This window comes from Triturus cristatus, chromosome 4_1 (assembly GCF_964204655.1).
Source record: "Triturus cristatus chromosome 4_1, aTriCri1.1, whole genome shotgun sequence".
Taxonomy (NCBI): domain Eukaryota; kingdom Metazoa; phylum Chordata; class Amphibia; order Caudata; family Salamandridae; genus Triturus; species Triturus cristatus.
This window is the reverse complement of record NC_140585.1, coordinates 440,523,863-440,549,570: the sequence shown is the minus strand read 5'-3', so window position 1 is coordinate 440,549,570 and position 25,708 is coordinate 440,523,863. Positions and strand designations below refer to the sequence as shown.

Sequence of the window (25,708 nt, the reverse complement as noted above, 5' to 3'; positions counted from 1 at the left end):
GGACTTCCTTTTTTCTTGGATAGAATCAGCTATGCCAAGAGCCTACAGGGTATGTCACCCTCATTGTGTTTCTTAGCCAGATAGGTTTTATAATTTAGACTTCATGCATGCTCTAAGACATGAGCATATGATTTATTTTCTTCTCTCTGGCCTTCAACTGCCACCTGATCATGGTGAATGGACAATTCAATACTTCTCATCTCTACATCCAGCTGTATTGAGCCCCATTGCCCTTCCTCTCTTGCTGACTCTCTCTCTCTCATGAGACTTACTTACACTCTTATTACTCTATCTTTCCTGCCATTTAATGCCATATTTTTCATTTTCCTGCTTTCTTCTGTACAGCAACATTACTTAAACTTTCCATTGAAAAAATAGAGAAACGTCGCCTACTGTTCACATGACACTGATCTTGAAAGAAGATTGTTAAATGTGCATGCCTTACTTATAAAGACAAACTATAACCCAATAGTCCAGATATTTAATTGAAACAGTTACAATACTGAGTACTTCGATCGACAAAATGAAACGTGAAGGCTCCCTGCCTGTGGATTGGCAATACTTTTACAGACTTAAAACAGTGATATGTCATGTGTTGATATTTTCTAAATAGTTTGTTCTCCCTAAAACACTTTTCAGTAGTAAAAAGAACAAGCATTGGCATAGCCAATAGGTCTCGCCTTTGGGACCTTATAAGTATTTAGCCATGCAACAGTTGATGTTGTTGCACCAAGGATATTGTGCTGCATTGCTAATACTTAGAAAGTCCCAAAAGCGAGACCTATTGGCTATGCCAATGCTTGTTTAGCCATGCTATACAGTATGGCTACAAATAATTGCCAAAGTCTGCAATGACCTGGCTGTACAGCATTAACGAGCAAGTTACCTTCGGTAACAATATATCTGCAAGAAACATAGGTTAGTTATTGATTCCTTACCTCAGAATTACCCCCAGGCGTCAGACTGGATCCGGAAAGTTTTTCGTCAGCAGTACCCCTGTGCGTCGGAAGGTGACGTCGGTCGACTCCACGTTCGTCGTCATCGTGGTTGCCGGGATGACATCGCGGTAGCTACATAGACGCTGCCCTTGCGCGCGGACGTCAGTTTCGGCTCCAGAAGCACAGAGCCATGCAAGACACTGACCACTGGTGCACAAAACTAGGGCCCTGAAAGGAAGTTCTTAACCATAGAAGTCAGTTCGCAGAACAGGAAGGATGCGTGGGGCGGTAAGGAATCTTTAACTAATTTATGTTTCCTACAGATATATCGTTACCAAAGGTAAGTAACTTGTTCATCTGAAAGAAACAAACAGTTAGTTATAGATTCCTTACCTTAGAATAGATACCCCAGCAATACCAACCCCGGAGGTGGGTCTGCAAACCAAGTTCACACCAGAAAGTCCTGGAGAACAGACCGGCCAAAGAAGCCGTCTCTCTGGATTTGGCTGTCTAGGCAGTAGTGTTTGGTGAACGTGTGCAGCGATGCCTACGTAGCTGCCTGACAGATGTCATTTAGGAGGACTCCTCGTCGCAAAGCAGTAGTGGCTGTCGTCGCCCTGGTGGGATGGGCACGTAGCCCCACTGGAGGCTCCTTCTTTGCCAAAGAGTAGCAGTCTTTGATGCACAAAACGACCCACCTGGAGATGGTTTGTTTGTGCACGGCCCGACCTTTCTTAGTGCCCACGTAACCAACAAAGACCTGGTCGTCCACCCGGAATTGTTTGGTGCGATCAAAGTAGAAGGAAAGCGCACGTTTTGGATCCAGACGGTGGAGCCTCTCCCTGTTTTGAAGGATGCGGAAAGAAGGTGGGCAAAGTGATGGTTTGGCCAATGTGGAAAGAAGTAAACAACTTGGGAAGAAAGAAAGATCTAGTTCTCAGGACGACCTTGTCCTGATTGACAGCCAGAAACGGAGGCTTGGAAGAAATTGCTTGTAGCTCACTTACCCTGCGTGCAGACGTGATGGCCACCAGAAAGGCAGTTTTCAAAGTGAGAAGTCTGAGAGGACAGTTATGTAGCGGCTCAAAGGGAGCGCACATGAGGTAGGTAAGAACCAAGTTCAAGTCCCACTGAGGCATTACGAAGGGAACAGGAGGAAGAAGATCAGTAATGCCCTTAAGGAATCTATTTACAACAGGGGACTTGAAAAGAGAAGGCTGATCGGGAAGCCTATGGAAGGCTGAAATGGCCTAGAGGTAGCCCTTTGGAGTGCCCAGAGCAGGACCCTGCTGGGCCAAAGAAAGAAGGAACAAGAGGACCTCAGAAAGAGGGGCGTAAAGGGGATCCACAGCCTTTGCTGTGCACCATGCCACAAATTTATTCCATCTGCAGGCGGATACCGTCTTAGTGGAGGGACGCCTGGCTGCCAAGATAACATCGCAGCCTTCGGGAGGCAGGTTAAACGACGTCAACTGCCGCCGCTCAATCTCCACGCAAGGAGGTGGAGGCTGGACAGGTTCGGGTGGAGGACCATCCCCTGCTGCTGCAACAGAAGATCCTCCCGAAGAGGCAGTCTGATCAGAGGATCGATGGCCATGTTGAGCAGCTCGGGATACCAGACTCTTCGTGCCCAATCTGGAGCCACAAGAATGACTTGGGCCCGGTCGCTCTTGATCTTCTTCAGCTATCTGGGCAGAAGTGGTATAGGCGGAAAGGCGTATAGAAGACCGCAACTCCACTCATGACGAAAAGCGTTGCCTAGCGAGTGCCGTCTTTGAAATTCCAAAGTGCAGAACTGCTGACATTGCGCGTTCTTTTCGGTGGCAAATCGATCTAACCACGGCTCTCCCCACTGCTGAAAGAGACCTTGCACCACCCCAGAGTGTAGATGCCATGTGTGAGCCATCATGCACCTGCAGCTGAGTTTGTCAGCCCTGGTGTTCAGAGAACCTTCCAGGCGTTGAACCACCAGGGATATGCCCGGATGTTCCAGCCATGTCCAGAGGCGGAGGGCCTCCTGACATTGGGTCCACAACCCCACCCCGCCTTATTTGTTGCAGAACCACATGGCAGTGGTATTGTCCGTGAACACCTGCACTACTCATCCCCGGTCAGAGGAAAGAAATGCCTTGAGTACAAGGCGAATCGCCCGAAGCTCCAGAAGGTTGATGTGGAGCCCGGACTACGCAGGAGACCAGAGGCCTCTGATCTCCGCCTCCCCCATGTGGCTGCCCCATCCCAGAATGGATGCATCGGTCACCACTGTGAACTCTGGTTGAGGAAGGGAAAGGGATCTGCCTTAGACCCAATCCTGGTTCGTAAGCCACCACTGCACTTGGTGTGCAGTGCCCGCTGAGATCTGGATGCTAGCGGACAGATTCTCCTGATGTTGCGCCCACTGGAACTTCAGGTCCCACTGCAGAGCCCGCATATGCCATCTGGCATGATCCACCAGCAGGATGCAAGAGGCCATCAGACCCAGTAGCCTGAGGATCATCCTGACCGAAACCCGGGACAGAGGCTGAAAGATCGGAATCATAGCCCGAATATCCCGGACTTGCTGTTCAGGAGGATAAACCCGAAACTGCGTAGTGTCCAGAACTGCTCCGATGAAGAGGAGCTTCTGAGAGGGGGTTCAGGTGTGACTTCAGCACGCTGATGGAGAATTCCAGCGAATGCAGGAGGTCGGCCTTAGTCTTTTGAGAACACCCGAGGGGTGCTGGTAAGGCCAAAGGGGAGCACAGTAAACTGAAAGTGCTCGTGGCCTACCGTGAACCACAGGTAACGCCAGTGGGCCGGCAGGACGGGGATGTGAAAATAAGCGCCTGCAAGTCCAACGCTACCATCCAGTCTCCAGGGTCGACAAGATCTGAGCGAGCGTCAACATCTTGAACTTCTCCTTCCGGAGGAAGCGGTTGACGTTCCTGAGATCCAAGATAGGACGCAGGCCTTTGTCCTTCTTGGGCACCAGAAAGTTGTGGGAATAGCACCCAGGACCTACTTCTGGGGCAGGAACGCACAGATTGCCGAAAATTCCTGTTGGGGAAGGGCCAGATAATCCTCCGACATGCGATGGTACTGAGGTGGCATGGATGGAGGGCTGGTCGCGAAGGGGAGGGAGTAGCCCCTTCAGTCTATTTACAAAACCCATCTGTCTGACGTGATGGTGCGCCAGTGGGGGAGGTGATGGCAGATCCTGCCGCCCACTGGCGTTTAGTGGCCCTGAAAGGTTGGACTAGGAGGGTTTGGAGGCTGCTGCTGAGGGGGCTGTGTTGGACTGGCCGACCCGATGGCCCCCCAAACCACAGCGCTGGTTCCCATGTCCCTGGCCGCGCAGAGGAAGAACCCCTTGAGCCAGCCTGCGTAGCCACAAAAGGGGCAAACGGCAGACTGCGCAGGCCGGGTGGTGGAGAGGCCCAAGGACCTGGCCGTAGCCCGAGAGTCCTTAAAGCGCTCCACCGCGTTGTCGGCTTTGTCGCCGAAAAGGCAACGGTAATCAAAGGGCATGTCAATAAGAGTGGATTGGACATCCCCGGAAAAAACAGTCGACCGCAACCAGGCGTAGCGTCGAAGGGCTACTGACATGGAAATCGTCCAGCCTAGTGTGTCAGCGGTATCCAGCCCACAGCGGATGGTAAACTTCGCTGCGTCTCTCCCCTCGGCAACTGCACGGGAGAGCACGGCCCGGGCCTCCTCCGGGCACTGGGGCAGCACCTACGCTACCATATTCCACACAGAATGGGAGTAATGGCCCAACAGACATCCGGTGTTTACCGACCGCAGTCCCAAGCTGGCGGAAGAAAACATTTTCTTAACAAGGTGGTCCAGCTTTTTGGATTCCCTATCGGGTGGTGCGTTAGGGAATGCGCCTTTGGAAGTGGAGGCTTGGACTTCCAAGCTCGCAGGGGTGGAGTGTTAGAAGAAGAAAGTGGGGTCGCCCGGGGCCGGGCGGTGGCGTCGGGCAATCATCCTGTCCACAGGAGCCCCTCTGTTGGGCCTGGACCAGGTGCCCAAAATGATGCCCGTGAGGGCTTCATTAAACGGCTGCAGGGGATCCGAAGAGCTCGCTGCCGGTTGAAGGACCCCTGTCAGGAGGTTAGTCCTGGCTGCCACTGTAGGTAGCTCGAGGTGAAGAGCCATGGTCTGGTGAGGTATCCAGACCACTGGCTTCCCCCAGTTCCTCTGTCCAGTCCTGCTCATAATCCAACTGGTTGGTTAAAGGGTCCCCTGACCCCTCCCAGTCCGCCTCACCCTCCTCTGGCTGCCAATCTAGTTTCAAAGAGCCAGGGTAGAACAGGGGCACAAAAGTACCTGTCGGCATCGGATCCGGCTTTGGTAGACGCCGCTTGGACTCCGTGTCTACCTCAAGGTGGAGCCCGGGGTCGACGTCGGCTGGGGACACAGCCGACACCGGTTGCGGACGTGGTGCCGTTGGAATCGGCACCAGTGGAGGCGTAACAAGGTCAACCGGCACCGATCCGGATCCAGGCCTGGATCCAAGGGGACCCCGCGGTGCCGAAGCAGAAGCCGCCTGCGCCGAAGACCCAGGGCCCCCAGCTGAAGGTGCAGAGTCGGGCTGCCCAAACATGGCGTGCATCGCTTCGTAAAACTGACGAAGCTGGGCAGGGGCTGCTCCTGGTCCCGGGAAGAGGGGGAAACCCAGAGTCGACCCTACGGGTTCGGTTCGCGGAGCCATGGGAGAAGCTCCACCCGCATCCCTCGTCGCGTCGGCCGACGGGCGGGGAGAAGTCAAAGAGCGACGATGCTTCTTCAACTTCTTGTGCTTCGACTTACCCGACTCCGAGTGCAAAGACTTAGACAAAGAATGGTGTTGGATCCACAACCGGTACCTCAACCACCTCCGCAACCGGGACCTCGAGCGACACAGAGCCGAATGCCGGGCCTCGAGTAGCTTTCGGGACCGTTCCCGCAAAGACTTCGGGCCATGCTCCGACAGTCGGAGCACGACTTGGGTTCGTGGTTGCGCTCCAGGCAGTACAGGCATACGCGGTGCGGGTCCGTCACCGACATCAGTTGATTACAGGAACCGCAGGCCTTGAAGCTGGGCATCCTTCATGCACCAGGAGTTGAGGGACTCAAAAACGAATTCGACAAAAGGCAAGAAAAAGTCAGTCAAAAAGTGACTGGGGGTACTGCTCTCTCCGTATCTGCGCTAGCTGTTGCGGAAAAAGAAAGAACTGACATCAGCGCGCAAGGGCAGTGTCTAAGTAGCTACCGCGACCCCATCCCTGCGACTACGACGCCGAACGCGGAGTCGACCGACGCCACCTTCCGACGAGCAGGGGTACTGCGGACGAAAAACTTTCCGGATCCAGTCTGACGCCTGGTGGAAATTCTAAGGTAAGGAATCTATAACTAACTGTTTCTTTCAGATAAAAAGTGATGGCAGAGCTGATAGTCTCAAAGTCGAGATCATTTGGCTTTGCTCATGCTTGATAGATCTTGGCACAACACACCTTTGATTCCGATTCAAATCAATTAATCTCCCCATGCGTGGAAAAAAAAAAATTACATTTGCCAAAACATCCTATCAAAATGAAAGCAATTGCACCCATGTCCACGTCTTAATGAAAATACATTTGGAAGCAGATAACATCTGAAGGCACAGTAAAAGCAGATAACATCTGCTGTCACAAACAACCATTTCACAAGAAAAGGGCTTCTTTGAAGCGTATGCAGCATAGTAAAACATACCTACAAATGAAAAATATCCAACAATGAAGAGAAGGACGAAGAAAAATAAAAGTAGTATGTCAATCACAGCATGATTAGCGGAAGGACAGCAATCAAGCTTAAGCAATCAGTACTTGGTCCACACAATGGCCAATTAGAAGGCAGCAAATAAGCCTGACAAGGAGGCCAACAAATGTTAAGCAATGAGCAAGGTGCAATCCCCTTGTTGTATACAATAGCTCTCGCAAGCGAGAGCACATGCATTGTCGCACGTGAGACCTAATGATCTGCAAACGATGCTCTGAGATTAATGGTAATGAGAGAGGTTTAAAGTGCCTTTCCGAAAGGCAAGATTGTTGGAGGTGTCGGGAAAATAGAGGTAAAACATTTGAGAATTCAGCTGCTGCTTAGAATCCATACCAAATGCAAATCTGACATTTCAGGAGGGAAGATACCAAGCAAAGCGAGCGATTAGAGACCAAGGGCCCTAGTTGTGGAGCATACAGTACCAGACACAAACTCTTGAAGATCACACACTTGTGGACATGAAGCCAGTGGATAGTAGCTAAGGCTTTCCAACTGTCCTCCCTCGTGGGAGACCAAGGACCAGTCTGGTTGAGTTCTAAATGAGTTGCAGACTCGGCCATGTATTAGGGGAGAACCAAGTACAAGAAATTACCATAATATGGACCTGAAGAAATTACCACCATGGTTTTCCTTTCTGTGAAGGGCAGCAGGAGAAAACGCTCTGTGAATATCCAAAGGCTTGAGAGACAGAAGGAGAGTCTGAACTCTGTAGCTGAAAATAAAGTTAATGGTAAAAAAATAATACTAAGGTGTCTGATCTGGAGAACTGACATAAAAAGATAGCCGTTAGTGCTAAACTATCAGATTTCGGACTATGGGAAGATGTTGCGACCGAGATGAGAATCTGTCTTGTAATGGTGAATCTCAAGGTGGCTTGCTCTCATCGATTCTATTGCAATCATTCAATTTTTAAACCTTTGTTGGATAGGAAAAGCAGGTTGTTGATTCTTAAATCAGCTGAGTATATGTTTAACTTTAGAAATGGAAACCAAATCCTTAGGTCAGTTTTGCCAAAGTGGTCATCTAGATATTAAATAAAAGGTTTGGCGGAGGGAAAAGCCCCACAATGACCTACCTTGTAGCTCCTGAATGTCAAGCCAAAGGGGGGGAAGGGACACTACTTGATCTTTCGCTGTGAAAAAGAAGCTCAGCAACCAAGCGATAGGCCCCACATTCCATAGTCCTTCAAGTGTGAATGTAAAATGAGTGGAATACTTTATGAAATGCTGTGGACAGATCAGGTCAGAAAAAAGGAACTTCCAGAATCTAGACGCATGCAAATTTCACCTAGAGCGGCAGCAAACATTGACTCCCTGCCATGTGAAAGATGAAAGCTGGCTTCAGCGAGAAGTGCTGTTCCACATGAGAATATAGATGTATATTGAAAATCTTGGTGTGAAATTACAGCAAACAGATCGGCCTATAATTAGAATACAGAGGTTAGGTTTTTTTTTTCTTCTAAGTTGCGCATCTAGGTTTTAAAAAAAGTATAAGCTCTGTGCCCAATCCCCTTGTTGAAAGTAAATCCAGGTCATGGTCTATGGCTCAAGAGGCACTAGGTAAATGGCATGGGCGAAAGGCTGGGAAGAGGACTGGGCCTTGATCCACTACCTTCATTTCCTACAGGGCATGGCCTACAGGAACTAACCATCGTATGCTACCAAGAACGATGTCTAGTTCCCAATATCTATATAGCAAGGGCTGGCCCCATGTATACCAATTATTGCCAATATTTAGAAATTATGTGAAATATGCACAAGGACATTTTCAGAAAATAGGCACGTGTAATTTCAAAAGCTACCATTTACTTGTTATGTTATCTGCATTTGTAAAGCACACCATCACCCTCAAGAGTATTCTGCTGCCTAGCCCTGGTTGGTTAATTGAAAAGCTATGTCTTCAGCTACTTGCAGAATCCAAGAAGAGAGGAGGCTCGGATGTGGAGTGCGAGGTCGTTCCATATTTTAGGAGCGATGTAAAAGAACACCCGGCCTCCTGATCTGGTTTTGTGTATGCTTGGGATGCATACGAGTAGGAGTCCTGCGGAGCAGAGGTTTCTGGAGGAAGACTATTCAGGTAGGTGAGGTCTAAGTTGTGTAGTGCCTTGAATGTATGTGTGAGGAGTTTGAAACATGCATGTTTGTGTATAGGGAGCCAGTGGAGCTCCATGAGGTGTGGTGTGATGAGAGTTAAGGATTAGTCTATCTGCCTAATTCTGGATGATTTGTATTATTCTAGTGAGTTGCTTGGTGATCCTGGCATAGGGGTTGTTCCCGTAGTCAAACTTGCCAGTAACCAGGGCGTGAGTGACCGTTTTTCTAGTGTTCCTTGGGAGCCATTTGAAGAGCTTCTTCAGCATCTTCAGGGTGTGAAAGCATGATGCATTGACAGCATTGACTTGTGCGGTCATGTCCAGTTTGCTGTTGATTATTAAGTGGTTCCTTGCGTGGGTCCTGGGAGTTGGAGTGCATCCGAGTTCAGAGACCACCAGTTGCAGTCCCATGGTGAGGTGTTCTTGTCGAAGTTTACCAATTCTGTCTTGTCTGTGTTTAACACAAGACAGTTGGCTTTGATCCAGTAACTACTTTGGTCATGCAAGAGGTGACGCTTATTTCTTATGTTGGGGGTATTATCCGAGAGGGGGAGTAGGAGTTCTATTCCATCGACGTGAATGTTGATATTGCATGCACGTTGGCCAGGAGGATTATGTATGCGTTGAAGAGAGTGGAGCTGAGCGAAGAACCTTGAGGCATGCTACAGATGAGTTTGGGGGCTTTCGGGGAGTAAAGTGTGGTAAATAATTTAATTACCGGGACTTAATTTGATACAGAAACATAACAAAACAGCTCAGTAAATAAGAGGCAGAATCCGTGGTATTAGAGGTTCGGAATGGGCTTTATTCCAATGGTCGATTATAATCGGTTGCTCCAAGTTCCGTCACCACGAAGGTTCAGGAAGTGAAGTACATACATTATTGACAAGAAATGACTTTTATAGAACATACATTACAATGAAATAAATGCGGGAGGCGTAACAATTGATAAGGAAGATAATCATTCACATGCGTAACCGAAAATGGGCGTAATGAGGAGTAAAAGGAACATAATTGGTTATGACGTCATATATAGGTGGATCTATAAGATTATACTTGGCATAGATGCGCGCGCAGCAGCATGACGTGTGATTGACGTGCAACTAGGGGGTGAAGGGGACTTGACATTTAGCTCTACATGTGGAGACAAGAAGTCTGGGGGTCAAGTCAACCTAATCCCAAATCATATCTAACATCCTATGTTTAAAGAACTATGTTATCCACAAAGGGAGGTCTCTTCGAGTAGAATCTTATTCTATACTGACTATACTGATCATTAGTGCGTGTACAAGCGTCTAAGTGTCTACACTGGATGCGAGGGGGTAGGAATATTCCATGGTAACAGGGCTATGAATTACTTGCATAAAGACAGAGAAGCCGGGCCTTTGCTCGGTAGCTGGAAGAATGTTTACTTAAACTACTAGACAGGAATGCATTGGGCAGGGAACGGAGCAGATAATTTCGAAGGTGAAATACAGTTTTTGGCAGAGAATAGGCTGATGTCAGGCTTCGTGAGCCGCGCAGAGAATGAGACAAAGTTCATGGTCACAGATGCAGGCTCAGACTGGAGCTTTCAGAGGCAGAAGGCAAGAAGAGTTCGATGACAGAATCAGGGCCTACTTGCCTGGACTGTAAAATGTCATAAGTGAACCATATAAAGCCGGTGGCCTTTCATACTTAGGAATGGAATATCCGGCCTATTCATGGCGGATCTGACAGAGGACATGTTGACGGTGGGCGCACATGTATTTGCGTCTTCATAACTGGAACTGGAGGGAACATACATGTACTTGTGATTCATACATGGAACCGTTGGGGTCCAAGATAGGGGACATAACTGATCAGAAAAATCCATATTTCCACATTCCCTCCTTGTCCCCTACTTGCCCGTCAAGAGATATCAATCTTCATCAATCCATTGATCTGTTCATATAACATCATTTGTTCTTCTTTCTTCTTCCGTGACGAATGAAATCTTGGTGGTGGAATACACGATGTGGCACACAGACCAGAGATCGCTGGTCCACATTGTAGACATAGACAGCAACTGAATAGTATGAGAAGGCCAATACCTAGGAAAGATAGGACCTTCCAACCAAAGGTAGATAATACACTCCAAAACCAACCGGACCAAGTCCAGGTGCCTGGGTTCTGGTGTATCTGGCTTACAATCTTATGAAGGCGGGTTATGGCTTTATATACAGATGGCGAATTTTCTGGTATGAAAATGCAACAGCTTGATCCGATGACCCTACAAGCTCCGCCCCTATCGGCCAGTATGACGTCAAGGACAAGACGATTTTGAAGCACAACAATCCGCATAGCAGACTGCTCTTCTGTTAAATTGCCTAAGGCGGAGATAGTTTCGTTCACTACTGCTTCAAGGGTTCTAGTTAATCTACGTATCAGCTTACTATTAGTAACAGTACCTATATAGGGAAAGAGACCTTTATTGAAATCTGTGTATTTTTCCCATGCTGTTTCAGTGTAATCGACTATTGGGAGATCTCTCCTTACTCTATTATTTACTAAATGAGTGTTTCTGTGATAATCAGGAGGAGCTAGAAAAACAGGTGGCAAAAGGAATCCAATATAGCAAGTACCATCCCAGTCTAGAGGCAAACGTACATATGCCGTCTGACCACATATGAAATAGGAATGGCGGGAAGCTCTAAATGTGGACTTGCCTTGATCACTAAATTCTACTACAGTCGTGCATTTACTATGGCCCATATGTATGGAACCATTTTTCCTTACACATAGTTCACCCTTTACTGGAAATATTGACATAGCGGGCAAAATTGGAGTAGCTTCGGATTCGACATTTAGGATCATAAGATTAAGCGTGAAATTACCTAATCCATACACTTCATTTTCTAGATCAGTTCCTGTTCTCTGGGGAAGTCCCTCCTTGTTGGGGTAGCAGACCTTAAGCAAAATTAAGTTCAAATTTCCCCATACCCAGTTATCTTGATAAACTGCAGAATTCGAATCTAGAGAATTAATTAAACTAAACCATGCTCCACAGGAGCCGTTGTGTGTGAACGGGTATGGAAAAAGAGGTAAAATTCCTTTATAATTCTGATAGGGAGGGAGTCGGCCACATATCCAACAATTTGTAGCATTGCTAACCTGATGGGAATGATGTAACATACTAATAAAAGTGTTATTGCGCAGCGCAAATCTATAAGACAACTCAAGCGGAGGTAATTCACTAAAAGAATGTTCAGCAGTAACATTGTAAACATGTCTAGAAATAGGATAATATATGTGCAACAATATACTTGCAGTAATTATTAAAAGACTCAAGAAAAACAAAATTAATAACGTCATTATGCAATGGCTACGCAGTGATTTACAGTACGCCTGTCGTTTCAACATTTTTCGGGTGCTTTCTCTATTTAGGTCCAAGGGATACATGTCAGAGACAATTCAACCGCTTCACCTTGGAGAGGACTTAAACAATCAAATTGCTTGACTGGTTGGACCTAAGCTTTAGTTTATAAAGTTCAGGACTACTTTTTTCAACAAAAGGAAGTTTTGAGTCAATGGGTGAAGACACACGAGGTGCGGTATTCACATCTGCTGATAGTCCATGGAATTTCTTGATATGACTTGAATGAATCCAGCCTTTCCTGCCCTCGATCTTCACGGCTGTTCTTGTGGTGAGCAACACCAGCTGAGGTGACCTCCACCTAGGTTCCAGCTGAGTCTTTCGATCAAAGTTCCTCACGAGGACCAAGTCTCCCGGAACCACGTCATGGGGTTTTACCTCAGTGTTGTCAGGAAAAGCTGCAGCTACCTGTGAACGACAAGATTGTAGTGCAGACATCAAGGAAGCCAAGTAATCTGTCAGCATATTACAGTCAATATCAGTTATTTTGCGTGGTATAGGCGTCCCCCACATATTTGGTGGTCTGCCGAAGATCACTTCATACGGGGATAGCCCTGTTCGAGAGTGTGCTACCATTCTCATGTAAAAGAGTGCAACGGGCAAAGCTACTACCCAGTCGACACCTTTCTCTCTGCATATTTTGGACAATCTGATTTTCAGTATCTGATTATGTCTTTCTACGAGACCTGCTGCCTCGGGGTGTCGAACACAGTGGAATTTCCACTGATATCCTAACAGAAGTGAAACATGTTTCATTAATTCGGATGAGAACGGCTGGCCATTATCTGAGTGAACAACACGTGGTAAACCATATCGTGGGAAGAATTCTCGAACCAACTGTTTGGCAGTAGTCGGGGCAGTGTAATCTGAAACCGGGTATGCCTCCGTCCAACGGGAAAGAGCACAAACAACTATGAGAACATATTTGAATCCTCGACATCGTTCCATCTGGATATAATCCATCTGGAGGACTTCAAAAGGGTGATCAGGAGGATGAAATCCACCCTGTTCTACGGGAACGCTTTTTCCTGGGTTGAACTGGCAACAGATCATACAGGTACGAACTTTTTGTTTGGCTGCTGCTCGCAAATGTTTATTGAACCAAATGTGTTGAATGCTGTCTAGCATAGCTTTTTCTCCTAGATGCGCTGGACTATGTATAGTGTTAATTATAACTTGGACCATTGAATCAGGAAGGAACCACACAGACTTTTCCTTCATCATCCATCCTTGGTCCGTTTGGATCCCTCCTAATTCAGTCCATTTCTTTATTTCTTCTGGTGTAGCATGTGTCTGTATGTCAATTACGTCAAGAGTAGGGTCTTTAACTGTCATACAATGTATCGGCATCGGAACTATTGTCTTTGTCATGTCGGATGCTTGAGTTTGAGCGGTCTGTTTAGCTGTTCTGTCGGCTAGATCATTGCCTTGAGAAATGACATCAGTAACTTTCGTATGAGCCTTACATTTCATAATTGATATTGCAGTGGGTAGATGTATCGCATCTAATAAGGCATGAATGAGGGGTCCGTGCTGAATGTGGGCACCATGAGAAGTTAAATAACCTCTCTCTCGCCACAGCACGCCGAAGTCATGTACAACTCCAAATGCATAACGTGAATCAGTGTATATGTTGACTTTTTTATTTGTGGCTTGAATACAGGCCTGTGTCAGAGCGATGAGCTCTGCGGCTTGAGCTGACAAGGTATTTATGCGATTAGTTTCAATGACTTCAGTATCTGTTGTGACTGCGTAAGCGGCCACTAACTCTCCTGTACTAGTTCTCATACATGAACCATCTACATACAATGTCAGGTCTGGGTCTGACAATGGAACATCGGTTAAGTCTTGTCTGGGTTTCGTCGTTATTGTAATAACTTCAATACTGTCATGTGCTAGTGGGTCTGTTCCAATCACAGGTAAAAGTGTGGCAGGATTCAATGTGTTACAACGTCTGATTTCTATATGTGGCTGAAACAATGTCAGTTCATACCCAGTGAGTCGCGCAATAGTCAAGTGTTGTGTTTGTGTTCTATTTACAAGAACCTCTACTGCATGTGGTACTTGAACTGTCAATGGATGTCCTAACACTATGGCGTCGCTCTGTCTTATTGCTAGAGCTGTCGCTGCCACTGATTTCAGGCACGCAGGCAAAGCCTGAGCTACGGGATCTAATGTACTAGAAAAATAAGCACATGGTTTGTGTGCTCCTGCTTGTTCCTGTGTGAGTACTGACAAGGCAGTACCTTCGCGTTCTGTAACGAAAAGTGTAAACTGTTTACTGTAACATGGCGTTGCTAAGACAGGTGCTTGACATAAAGCTTTCTTTAAGCTTTCAAAAGCTTGTGTATGTTCCTGAGTCCAAGGGAGAACAGTCGATGTGGCTGCCTCCTGTGTTGTCAACTGAATTAGTGGTTTTGCTAGAAATGCATACTGAGGGATCCACTGCCTACAATATGAAGTGAGGCCTATGAAAGCCCGCACCTCCTTTTGTGTCTTTGGTATTGGCATGTTAGCTATTAACTGAATGCGGTCAGGTGTAAGCTGCCTTCCCTCCTTGGACAGCGAGTGTCCAAGATAAACAACTCGCTGGACACAGAATTGCAGCTTAGAAGGGGACACCTTGTGCCCCTTTTCGGCTAGAAATTGTAAAACTGTCAGTGATGCTTTCTCACATTCGGGTTCGCTTCTCGCGGTGATCAGCAGATCATCGACATATTGAAGCAGAGCAGTGTTAACTGGCATGTGGATACTGTCGAGTTCTCGTTTCAGTGCTTGGCTATAGATGCTGGGGCTTTCTGTAAATCCTTGAGGTGCGCGTGAGAATTTAAAGCTACGTCCATTTAAACTAAATCCGAACAAATATTGGCTTTCCGGATCTATTGGGACGCTGAAAAAGGCATTCTTGAGATCAATTACAGTAAAGAATGTTGCTTCGGAATCAATAGCTGTCAGTAATGACGAGATATCTGGGACCACAGGGAATTGTGGCACAATGCATTTGTTTAATTCGCGCAGATCAATAACCAATCGATATACTGGCGGTGCCTTTGGATCTGTTCGTTTAAGAATCGGAATTATCGGTGAATTACATACATTGGAGTCTGTTTCCACAACCACTCCTTGGGCAATGAGCTCGTCAATGATTTGTAGTAAAGCCACTACAGCATCTGGTGGTAACTTGTATTGTCGCATTCGTGGTAGTACCACTCCTGCCTTTAGTGTGACTCGATATGGTGTAATATTCATGCAACCAACATCCGTAGGGCCTTGTGCCCATAGATGTGCAGGTAAAGTCTGCAGTCGGGAATCCATGTCTCTAGATACATAGTGACCTTTAAAATCACGTAAAAACAATCTTACTCCTTCCGGAGAACAACATATTATAACTCCTAGAGCTTTCAGTGTTTTTATTCCTAACAAGTTTTCTGGACATGATTTAGTAAGCAATAAATCTGTAGTTCTGGTCAAAGGTCCTATCGTAAGTGGAAGAGGCTGTGACACTTCATTAACAATAGGTTTTCCTGAAAAACCAAGGGAAATATTCTGTGAGCCTGAGAGGGGTGCCCCTGGAACTTCACTACGTTTTATTGTTGTTCGACTTGCCCCTGTATCGAGTAAAAATTTTCTGTCTTGGCCTAATAATTCACTATGTACATAAGGTCCTTCTTGATCTACAGGGATCTCGATAAGGGGTAAGTCAACTTCCCTCTCTAGGCTGGTTCATGCGTATCGCTGGTAATCAGGATAGTCGTACTGTGCGGTCTGGTACAGTTGTCGTGTCGTGGTTTGTGTGGCAGCAACGGGCAACGCTGGTGCAGCCGGCACAAACTGTATAGACTGTGGTGGAGCTGGCATGGACTGTGCATGCTGCGGGGCTCCTTGTTCATTCTGATCCTGTCTAGGTGGCCGCGGTCTTTCTTTTGTATTACCTATGGCGATATTATGTTTCAAAACTGGACAGTCGTGTACGTAATGGCCTGGCTTTTTACAATAGTTGCATGTCCCTTTTACAGGTCCCGTTGAATCACTGGAAGGTGTCGTACCCTTTTTATGTCCTTCAGCGGGAACTGTCTGGGAAACTAGCATTTTCGTATCTTTCATACGTCTATGTTCATGTTCTTGTTCCTCTCTAATTCTATTGTGATGGTACTGTAACATTTGTAACATTTGTGATGGGGTGTTACCTTGCCAGGTACTCTCGAATTTTAATACTCTGTTCTTTACTTGAGGCAGGGCATTTTCTACTAATTTTGTCACAAACAGATGTGGGTATGATTCGCTACTTGCTTTTATGCCACTATTAATACCAAAACATTTTTCAAATCGGGCATAGTAATCACTAGTGTCTTCATCTTGCTTCTGTTTACAGGCTGAAATTGTACCCCAGTCTTCCTTTTTCGTAGTTAATAGACGTGGCAGTACCTGTACTAATAAACCTGGTAGTGCTTTAGTTTTATCCCCAAGTCCTGCTCCTGCAGTTCGGGCCTTTTCTTCTGCTTCTAATACTGACCATTCTATCTTTTGGTCTCCTACCTCCCACTCTTTTTCCCTGAGTTTCTCATAAATGCCAGCAGGCATCAATACCTTTAATATTGTCATAATGTCGGGATAGGTATACTCTCCCATGAGTAACATGTCTTTAATTTCTCGGTGAAAACCCGCTGGATCTTTGTCATGACTGGGTACCACTTTCTTCATTTCTAACAATTCTATTTTCGATATGGGTGTGTATACAAATACGCGTTTAAACTCATTGTCCTCGCCTTTTATTGGGTGCACTTCTCGTAAAGGATTCTGTCTATCCATGTAATACGTGGTTCTTTCCTTGATGGGCAATGAGACATGCTCTGAACATACAAAAAGAATATACTGCTTTCTTGATTCTAGAATTTCTTTAATTAATTTAGTACCTGAACCTCTCCATCTATTCATGAGCAATTCAGTCAATATGTCAGGTAAGGGACCAGGGTCCGAATGCTGACTCTGATATAGTATAAGGAGTTGTTGAATCATATAAATCCCAGCTAAACGCTGTTCATCTGGGGTGAGATTCAAAAATGTGCGTGCTACTGTATCATCACTGTACTTTCCGGGACTGTCAACCCAATGGACAGCTGACCTGGCTAAATCTTGTTCATCCATAGAATCGAGAAAATGATAACCCCTACGTTCTCGGAGTAATTTGTCAGCGGCTTGGAATGAATGCTCGTTAGACCTTATATTAATTATAGGTGTTTGGAAATTCCTGTTATTATCTGGACATATCGGACTTATCGGGTCAATAAGACATCTATTACTATTACGAGCTCTTCCTCTACCCACATAGGCTATGGTGTCTGACTGTCCTGTGGACAGTCCTGATCCTTCTTCCTCGTTTTGTTCGAACTGGTCTACCGCTAATCTCTCTTCATGTAGGCGTTCTATTTCTTTTCGGATCTTTCGGCACATGGCTACTATACAATTTTGCTTATCATGTCTACCTTCTGATATATTCTGGCTCCATCTAGTAAGAATTTGCATTGCTTCCGGGTCTACCCCCGGTCGGTCTTGATTTCTGATCACACAATTTATGAGGAAACGTAACAGTTCCCCCTGTATCTCCACTTTCTGGTATTCCATAGCTCTGTTAATACATTCAGAATCTCGCCCTGTTTGGACAAAATGGTATATATTATCTAGATGCGCAGTCATTCCTGGTAACTTCCCTAAATACACTGCGGCTCGTCTGATACGTAATGATGCCATGATCATTTCGTCCTCTTTGCCGGGCACAGGGTCATATCTACAATCTACAAGAAGTTCCTTAAGCGTACGGGCATTTATGAGTTTGGGTGTACGTGAATGTGCTGACTCTTGAAAGGTAAGTTTATTTATTCTGGGTGGCGTAGAAAAAATGTTGCTAGTACCTCCCGTAGCCCCATCTGGGGCATCGGGCGTGAAAGGATTCGTTGAACGCGACACAGCAACTATAGGTGTGGACACAGCTATAGAAGTAGCTGTAGGAACAGATGCAGAAACAGATGTACTTGCCGGAAGTTGTTGCTGTAGAGATACGGGTACTGGATCTTGGCGTTGAACCTCCCTGGCAGGCGGTCTATGTGGGGCGGAATTAGCATACTCAGGAGCTGCGTCATCTAAATATGAAGAAAGAAAAACATCTTCTGCTGTTCTAGGATGCCCCTTAGGATGTACTTTTATTGGAAATAATGGGGTTGGCAAGTCTTTTGGTGTCTCTGGAGTAGCCTTAGGTAATCCTTCGGCCAGAAGGGGATACATACCATTCATAAGGGCATTTCTTTGTCTGTCTACTTGTTCTGATTTCACTCGGATACCTTCTTCAATTAATAGATTTTCTCGAACTTTATTTGAATTCTCTCTATTTCTCTCTTCCTGTCGGAGTGCTTTTTCTGTACGTCTATGAGATTCTTTACGCCATAACTCAACGGCGTCTTTCTGTGACTGTCTGACTTTCCTTTTCCATAACTCTTCCTCGACTTTCATGATGCACTCTGCATCCCAGGTCCCCGCTGTGGGCCACCTCTGACTTTCTGGTAATTCCTTGGTGTAGTCTACCCATAAATCAAGAAATAATATAGCGTCTAAGCCATGTTTATGATACATGAAGTACCCTGGAGTGTCCCTAGGAGGAATAGGAACGGCTTCTTCGAGTACCCCTTTTCTTGTTGTGATCTGTTTAATTTCGAAAAGAGCGGCATATTGAAAACTGATTTGATACTTGATTCTAAACAAACTTAATACAGTAAACACGATAATGAACAGTCATTCACACCACAATATGCAGAACGTACTTAAAACATTTAACATTTAACATTTACCTGAACAATCAATAATGATGACGATCTAAGGAAAACTTATTCACTAAACATAATACTCGACATTAACTGAATCATTCTGAATTATATACTTGATATACTGGATATACTGCTAAACAGTACAGATACACTGCTAAAACAGTGCAGACCGGATTTGTGTACCCAAACCCGTCTTGACCGGCACAAACTATGTGCACGTCAGAAAGCCTCCCCAGTAATGGTACTCACCGGGTAGCTCGGAAACGGAAGGCCTCGGAAACTGAACTGAACTTGAACCGGACTCGACTCGACTCGAACACTGCGGAGACTGGACTCGACTTGGGACTTCGGAAACTGGTGGGCCTCTGTATACCTCGGATCTTGCTCTCTCAGCTAGGCTCTGGTCGGGATACTTCGCACTTCTCACCGCCTCGTCTGGGTGTTGATCGCAGCCTCAGTCGCCCCCGCTTGACCGGAGGGAGATACAGGAAATCCTGCTGGTACGCGTTATTTTCCGTCCAGCTGTGGCAGGAGACCGGGCCTGCAACTCACCGCCGGCGCGTGAGATGAGAAAGTGTCCCTATTCGGGCGCCATTCATGTGGTAAATAATTTAATTACCGGGACTTAATTTGATACAGAAACATAACAAAACAGCTCAGTAAATAAGAGGCAGAATCCGTGGTATTAGAGGTTCGGAATGGGCTTTATTCCAATGGTCGATTATAATCGGTTGCTCCAAGTTCCGTCACCACGAAGGTTCAGGAAGTGAAGTACATACATTATTGACAAGAAATGACTTTTATAGAACATACATTACAATGAAATAAATGCGGGAGGCGTAACAATTGATAAGGAAGATAATCATTCACATGCGTAACCGAAAATGGGCGTAATGAGGAGTAAAAGGAACATAATTGGTTATGACGTCATATATAGGTGGATCTATAAGATTATACTTGGCATAGATGCGCGCGCAGCAGCATGACGTGTGATTGACGTGCAACTAGGGGGTGAAGGGGACTTGACATTTAGCTCTACATGTGGAGACAAGAAGTCTGGGGGTCAAGTCAACCTAATCCCAAATCATATCTAACATCCTATGTTTAAAGAACTATGTTATCCACAAAGGGAGGTCTCTTCGAGTAGAATCTTATTCTATACTGACTATACTGATCATTAGTGCGTGTACAAGCGTCTAAGTGTCTACACTGGATGCGAGGGGGTAGGAATATTCCATGGTAACAGGGCTATGAATTACTTGCATAAAGACAGAGAAGCCGGGCCTTTGCTCGGTAGCTGGAAGAATGTTTACTTAAACTACTAGACAGGAATGCATTGGGCAGGGAACGGAGCAGATAATTTCGAAGGTGAAATACAGTTTTTGGCAGAGAATAGGCTGATGTCAGGCTTCGTGAGCCGCGCAGAGAATGAGACAAAGTTCATGGTCACAGATGCAGGCTCAGACTGGAGCTTTCAGAGGCAGAAGGCAAGAAGAGTTCGATGACAGAATCAGGGCCTACTTGCCTGGACTGTAAAATGTCATAAGTGAACCATATAAAGCCGGTGGCCTTTCATACTTAGGAATGGAATATCCGGCCTATTCATGGCGGATCTGACAGAGGACATGTTGACGGTGGGCGCACATGTATTTGCGTCTTCATAACTGGAACTGGAGGGAACATACATGTACTTGTGATTCATACATGGAACCGTTGGGGTCCAAGATAGGGGACATAACTGATCAGAAAAATCCATATTTCCACAAAAGTACCAGGCTGACAGCTTGTGTCCTCTCCGTTAAGAAGGAACAGATTCATCTGAGAGTGGATCTTTAAATGCCAATCTCGTGCAGGCACCTGATAAGGATGGGGAGTGAGACTGTGTCAAATGGGGAGAGGATGTAGCCTTACGGCTAGAGCGATCGACCTCGAAGCTGGGGCACCGGGTTAAAGTCTCGGCAACGACGCTAAACATCCTGTGATTCTGGGCAAATCACAATCTCCCCGTGCCTAACAAAAATGAATGTCCATCTGTATCGAAACTGGTGCTCATGTAAAGCGCTCTGATACCCGATGTCTCGGGTCTAGTTCGCACTATAAAAAACTCCAAAAACAAATTTAAAAAAATGCTGCAGGGAGGTCCAGGAGAATAAGGGCTGCTGTTTCTTCTCTGTCAAGGATAATGCAAATGTTGTCTGTGGCAGTGATGAGTGATGTTTCTGTACTCTGGTTGAGCCCGAATGCGGACTGCATGGCGTCGAGGAGCTGGTGGTTGCAGGGGTGGTCATTATGGAGTCCGTTGATAAGTTTCTCTAAGACCTTTGCCGGGTATGGTAGGAGGGAGATGGGTTTATAGTTGAAAAGATTAACTTTGTCAGCGGATGGTTTCTTGAGCAGGGATGTGACGGTACCATGATTCCAGGTGTCTGAGAATGTGGAGTTGTTGAAGATGGGTGCTTCGCTGGTCGGTAAGAGTCCTTTAGTGCAGGTGTGGTGAGGACTGATGGGGCCCCGAGCGGGCCCACTTGTTTAATCCTTTGTAAAATATGATGTATTAAAATAAATAACGCATTATTATGAACAAGTTGAAATGTCAAAAAGAGCTTGCCATAAGGTGTGAAAAGTTTTAGCGCTTGATAAGTTAACAATACCAAAAAGCTGTACATTTACGGTAAACATGTACTAGAATTCCAATTTTATTTTACTAAGTAACAATCAAATAAAAACGTGCAAAGTCCAACTAAGTTTAATATCAGTCCAAAAAAGACCAAAATTACAGCACAGTAATAGGGCTCACCTGCAACATTAAGTCTTGATATCGGTGATTTCTTTTCAGATGTCATATTTTGCTTAGTTTCCTTCTTTTTAGTCTGTTTTAATTTTTTACTTTTATTGTTCACAAACTCTGCCTCCTCTTCTTCACTAAAATTTGAATCACTTCCAGAATTACTGTCTAAAACAAAGGAAAAAAACATGGACAAGAATACTACTTATGCAAAGAAATACACAATGAGATAGCAGAAACTTTGTTCTGCAAATCAGAAAAGTCTGCTTATGAAATATATAATAAAACAGGGTCCAGCGTTTAACATTGCAGTGAAAACATTCTAGGTATCAATACGTAAGGAACTTTCATATCGCCTGCCCCTCCACTACCATCCTAGTTGTAACTAATGTTCTCTCTTTCTATAAGTATGTGCAGAAATAGTACTAGTTTTTGTTTTGCAGCTGCTCATCATCAATCAGCTTTGTCCGAGTCTAAAGTGTTTTTCTTGTCTAGTTGTATAACATTCCTCTAATTTTGATTCCTCTAGAACTTTCAGAACTCTTAGCCTTTTAGGGCATTGCTGTTTGTTACAATCCTGGCTTAGATAATTTGTTTATTTTTTAGCATATCCCATAGTGTCCCCTTTTTTTTTTCTTGAGCTGCTCTTATCATTTTTTCCATTCCCCCTCGGCACCAAATGTTCTATAACCAATAGCTTCCATTGGCACTCTTGCTGTTCCCTAAAGTTCCACTGTTGTATATTTCACTGCTAGTAACACTTGGGATGTCATAGGGCGCCCAGCACTACTGTCTATGGGAAATGTGATTCTGTAACTGCTTCCATTATTTGCATTATAATCTCCCAAAATGGTTTTTTATCAATGTTGATGACCAAAGAGTGTGTGTTAGGGTCCCCACCTCTCTAAGCCCCTCCAACAGGTGTCCTCCCAGGGTGGCCCACTTTACCTAACCTTGCCAGTGTCAAGCACCATCTATATAATATCTTTAATAGGGTCTGCTTGCCGCCCTTGAGTCCTGTTGTGTTATATACCTTTGTGATTATGCCAACCCATTGTTTTGAGTCTAGTGTTATATTGATCGCCCTTTCCAGACCATTCTGGTATGTTGAATGACAAACTTGTATGTATCTGTATTTTTGTGTTTCAGCCATTCGAAAATCTTCTTTTGATCGCTCAAAAGGTTTGACTCACCACCCTGTACTATGTTCCTCAGTACACTGCAGCCTCCATCTCTCCACTCTGAATCTCTGCCTGTTGAAACCTGATGCAAATTCAATGTTTCCGCCTAGTGGCGTGAACAGTGACGGAAATGTTGTTAGACTAGCTTTGTGACATCCAGGCATTTAAGGTTGCACTTGTGACTGGGGAGAAGTAGGATTTCGCTGAACCATAGGCACCCAGACAGCCTCACAAAAATAACCTTCACCTGGGCAGTAATCAATCTTATGCCACCCCTAATCTGTATATCTTCTAGGCTAGTCATCCAAGTACCGTAGTGGTAAGATGTAGGCAAGCTGGGTACTACTAGCACTTCCTATTTGGCTGCTTTATTTCTTGTAGGGGTGCACTTTCATTCCCGGTCTGATAAAACTCCTCAAAGTTTGCAGTTGTTCAAAGCATGTTCGAAGCATGTAAATTTATAGATTGGTAGCAGCAGGTATAATGGAAGAGGTGGAGGCCATAGAGGTGGAGCACGCAAACCTGTACAGGACATCAGGCTGTGGGTCGACCTGCCTTAGCCAAATAAAAATGTGCTAGTGGACAAGTATCCACCTCCAAATATTGCAGAAATTATATCAATGTCATGAGGGGCAAAGGCCTTACCAACACTGGATCTAGCTTTATCTATCATGAGGAGACCATTCGAACTACTAAGAAAGAAAAACCCAAACAAAAGTCAGTGCTCTTTCAGTGAATGAAGGGAAAGAGTTAGAAGATACGTCTTAAAAAGGCACTTGAGAGAGATGAAGGAAGAATTTGACAAGCATTATGGTCCCAGCTCGCATTTGTTTCTGTGCAAGGTTTCTTTCTGACCATGCGTGTACATGCAGACGTCACAAGTAGTGCACACATTGGCACCAGCTTGTCCTCACAGTCCACACACTGTGGAGGTTGTGCCACTCTCCCCTCCTATCGGGTTGTGCAGCTGCACTAATCGTTCATTTCATTTTCATAGTGTCCATAGCTTGGAGAGCGCCATGGTGCCAGCAAAGGTTTCTTGAACTGTCAATGCACACGAGCAGCAAAAGATCAGATGTTCAGATTAAAAATGCCTCAACATTATACTTGGTGCATACTAGAACGTTAAACTTGATAACCTTCCCAAAAATGGATTTTCTTACTTTGTTTTAAAACTCCAGTGGCAAACATAATTTTAGTATAGGAAATGATCACATTCAGAGCGATATTCCACCCAGTGTACAACTTAGAATGTCAAAGGAGCAATACAAAATGTTAGATCAGCAGGGTCACTTAATTTACAGCAGGTCTCCACTTTTTTTTAATATGGATTGTTTTGCATGGAATTCTTTCAAAGGAGGCTCACAGTTGTTACGGTGCAGACAACTCAGTGACAATTCTCTTGTGTTGAAACCCTTGTTTTAAGGAATTCAATGGCCTGAGTCCTTGTTAGGTCTCGCTGAGCCCAGCGCTTGCGCTGGCTCGGAGAGACATTTTGTAAGGGACTTTTTCAAAGTGCTACCGCTGGCATAGAGCTACAGTGCACGAGGCATGCATGCGCGCAAAGCAGCCATATGGCTTTCCGTCGCCACCATGCGCTAGGCCAGCCAGCAGCACTAGCGCGTCGTCGCGATCACTTTCGCTTTCACAGCGATCGTGATGACTTTCGTGGCCAATGCATGTTTCCCTTGCAGAACACACCGTGGGCTACGTGTCTGACCTCTGTCACAGGCTCTCGATTCACTGGGTATTTTTCATGTGAATTACACGAAACCTTTGGAAACGTTAATCACTGACAGCACAAGCACATAATAAATAAGCATTTATTACGTAAAGCGCTTCATATCGCAATATTGCACTCCATTGTAATGGCACTCAATTTACAGAGCTCTGACCGACGGGACGCTAAATCCGCCGGGGTTTGAACTCCTGACTTGCAGGCCCCAGTAGGTGTCAGAGGCGAGCACTGAGCTCACTGAGCCATCTGGCGGTCCATACATGTGTGTGTTACCACAACTTTGTGGAGGTTGTGATGTAGAACTCTCTGACACTGAGTGAAAGAGCGCTAAAATACGGCATTAAGTCTCAAAAGACGTTATTTTGTACAACACTGACTGATTGTCTAGCATAGAGTTGAACTGGCAAGTTTTGATGTGAGCACTAAACCCTCAGTGTTGAGGAATTTCTTTTAAGAGCTGAGCCCTTTTTAAGCCTGGCCTTTCAAACTGCGTTAGCTGTCACACCAGGCTATTGTTTTTATTTCTCCCAAAAATGCCTTCATAATACACCTACTATATAAATGCACTTACATTTACTTGAAAGGGCTTTTGACCAGAGGATTCATCCACTAGTCCAATCGTCGATCACATTTTGCCCGCCCACCATAGAATACAGCATGGGGCAATGGGTCATGTCACTTTGCTCATTGTCTCCCTTCACTCTGAGTGAATACACAGAGCCTGTGTACTACGTTCATGTCCACCAAAACATAGTTTGTAGTGAAACACAAAAGCAAGGGCCAAACCTGGCTAGATTTCCTTAGCCCCAAGGGATGCTTGGTAATTGCCTCCCCTCCTCTGGAGAAAAGGAGAACAGCCAGGTGTCTCACTCCTCTTCCAGAGCCAGTGTTAGGAGTCAGACAACCCAGGTAGAGATGCTTCTATCTACAGGGTTTATTTGTAGCTGTGCGGGCCTCACCTTGATGCTAGAAAGCCGCAGACAC

General features: G+C 45.5%; 1 protein-coding gene across 1 annotated transcript in view; it reads right to left on the bottom strand.

Annotated features, from left to right (window-relative positions):
• Positions 1-25,708, bottom strand: part of RAD51AP1 (RAD51 associated protein 1) — a 361,837-nt gene that overhangs the window by 64,701 nt on the left and 271,428 nt on the right. The window contains exon 9 of the mRNA XM_085652597.1: positions 21,818-21,973. Within this exon, the coding sequence (XP_085508723.1) occupies positions 21,818-21,973 (156 nt within the window). The remainder of the gene's footprint in view (positions 1-21,817; positions 21,974-25,708) is intronic.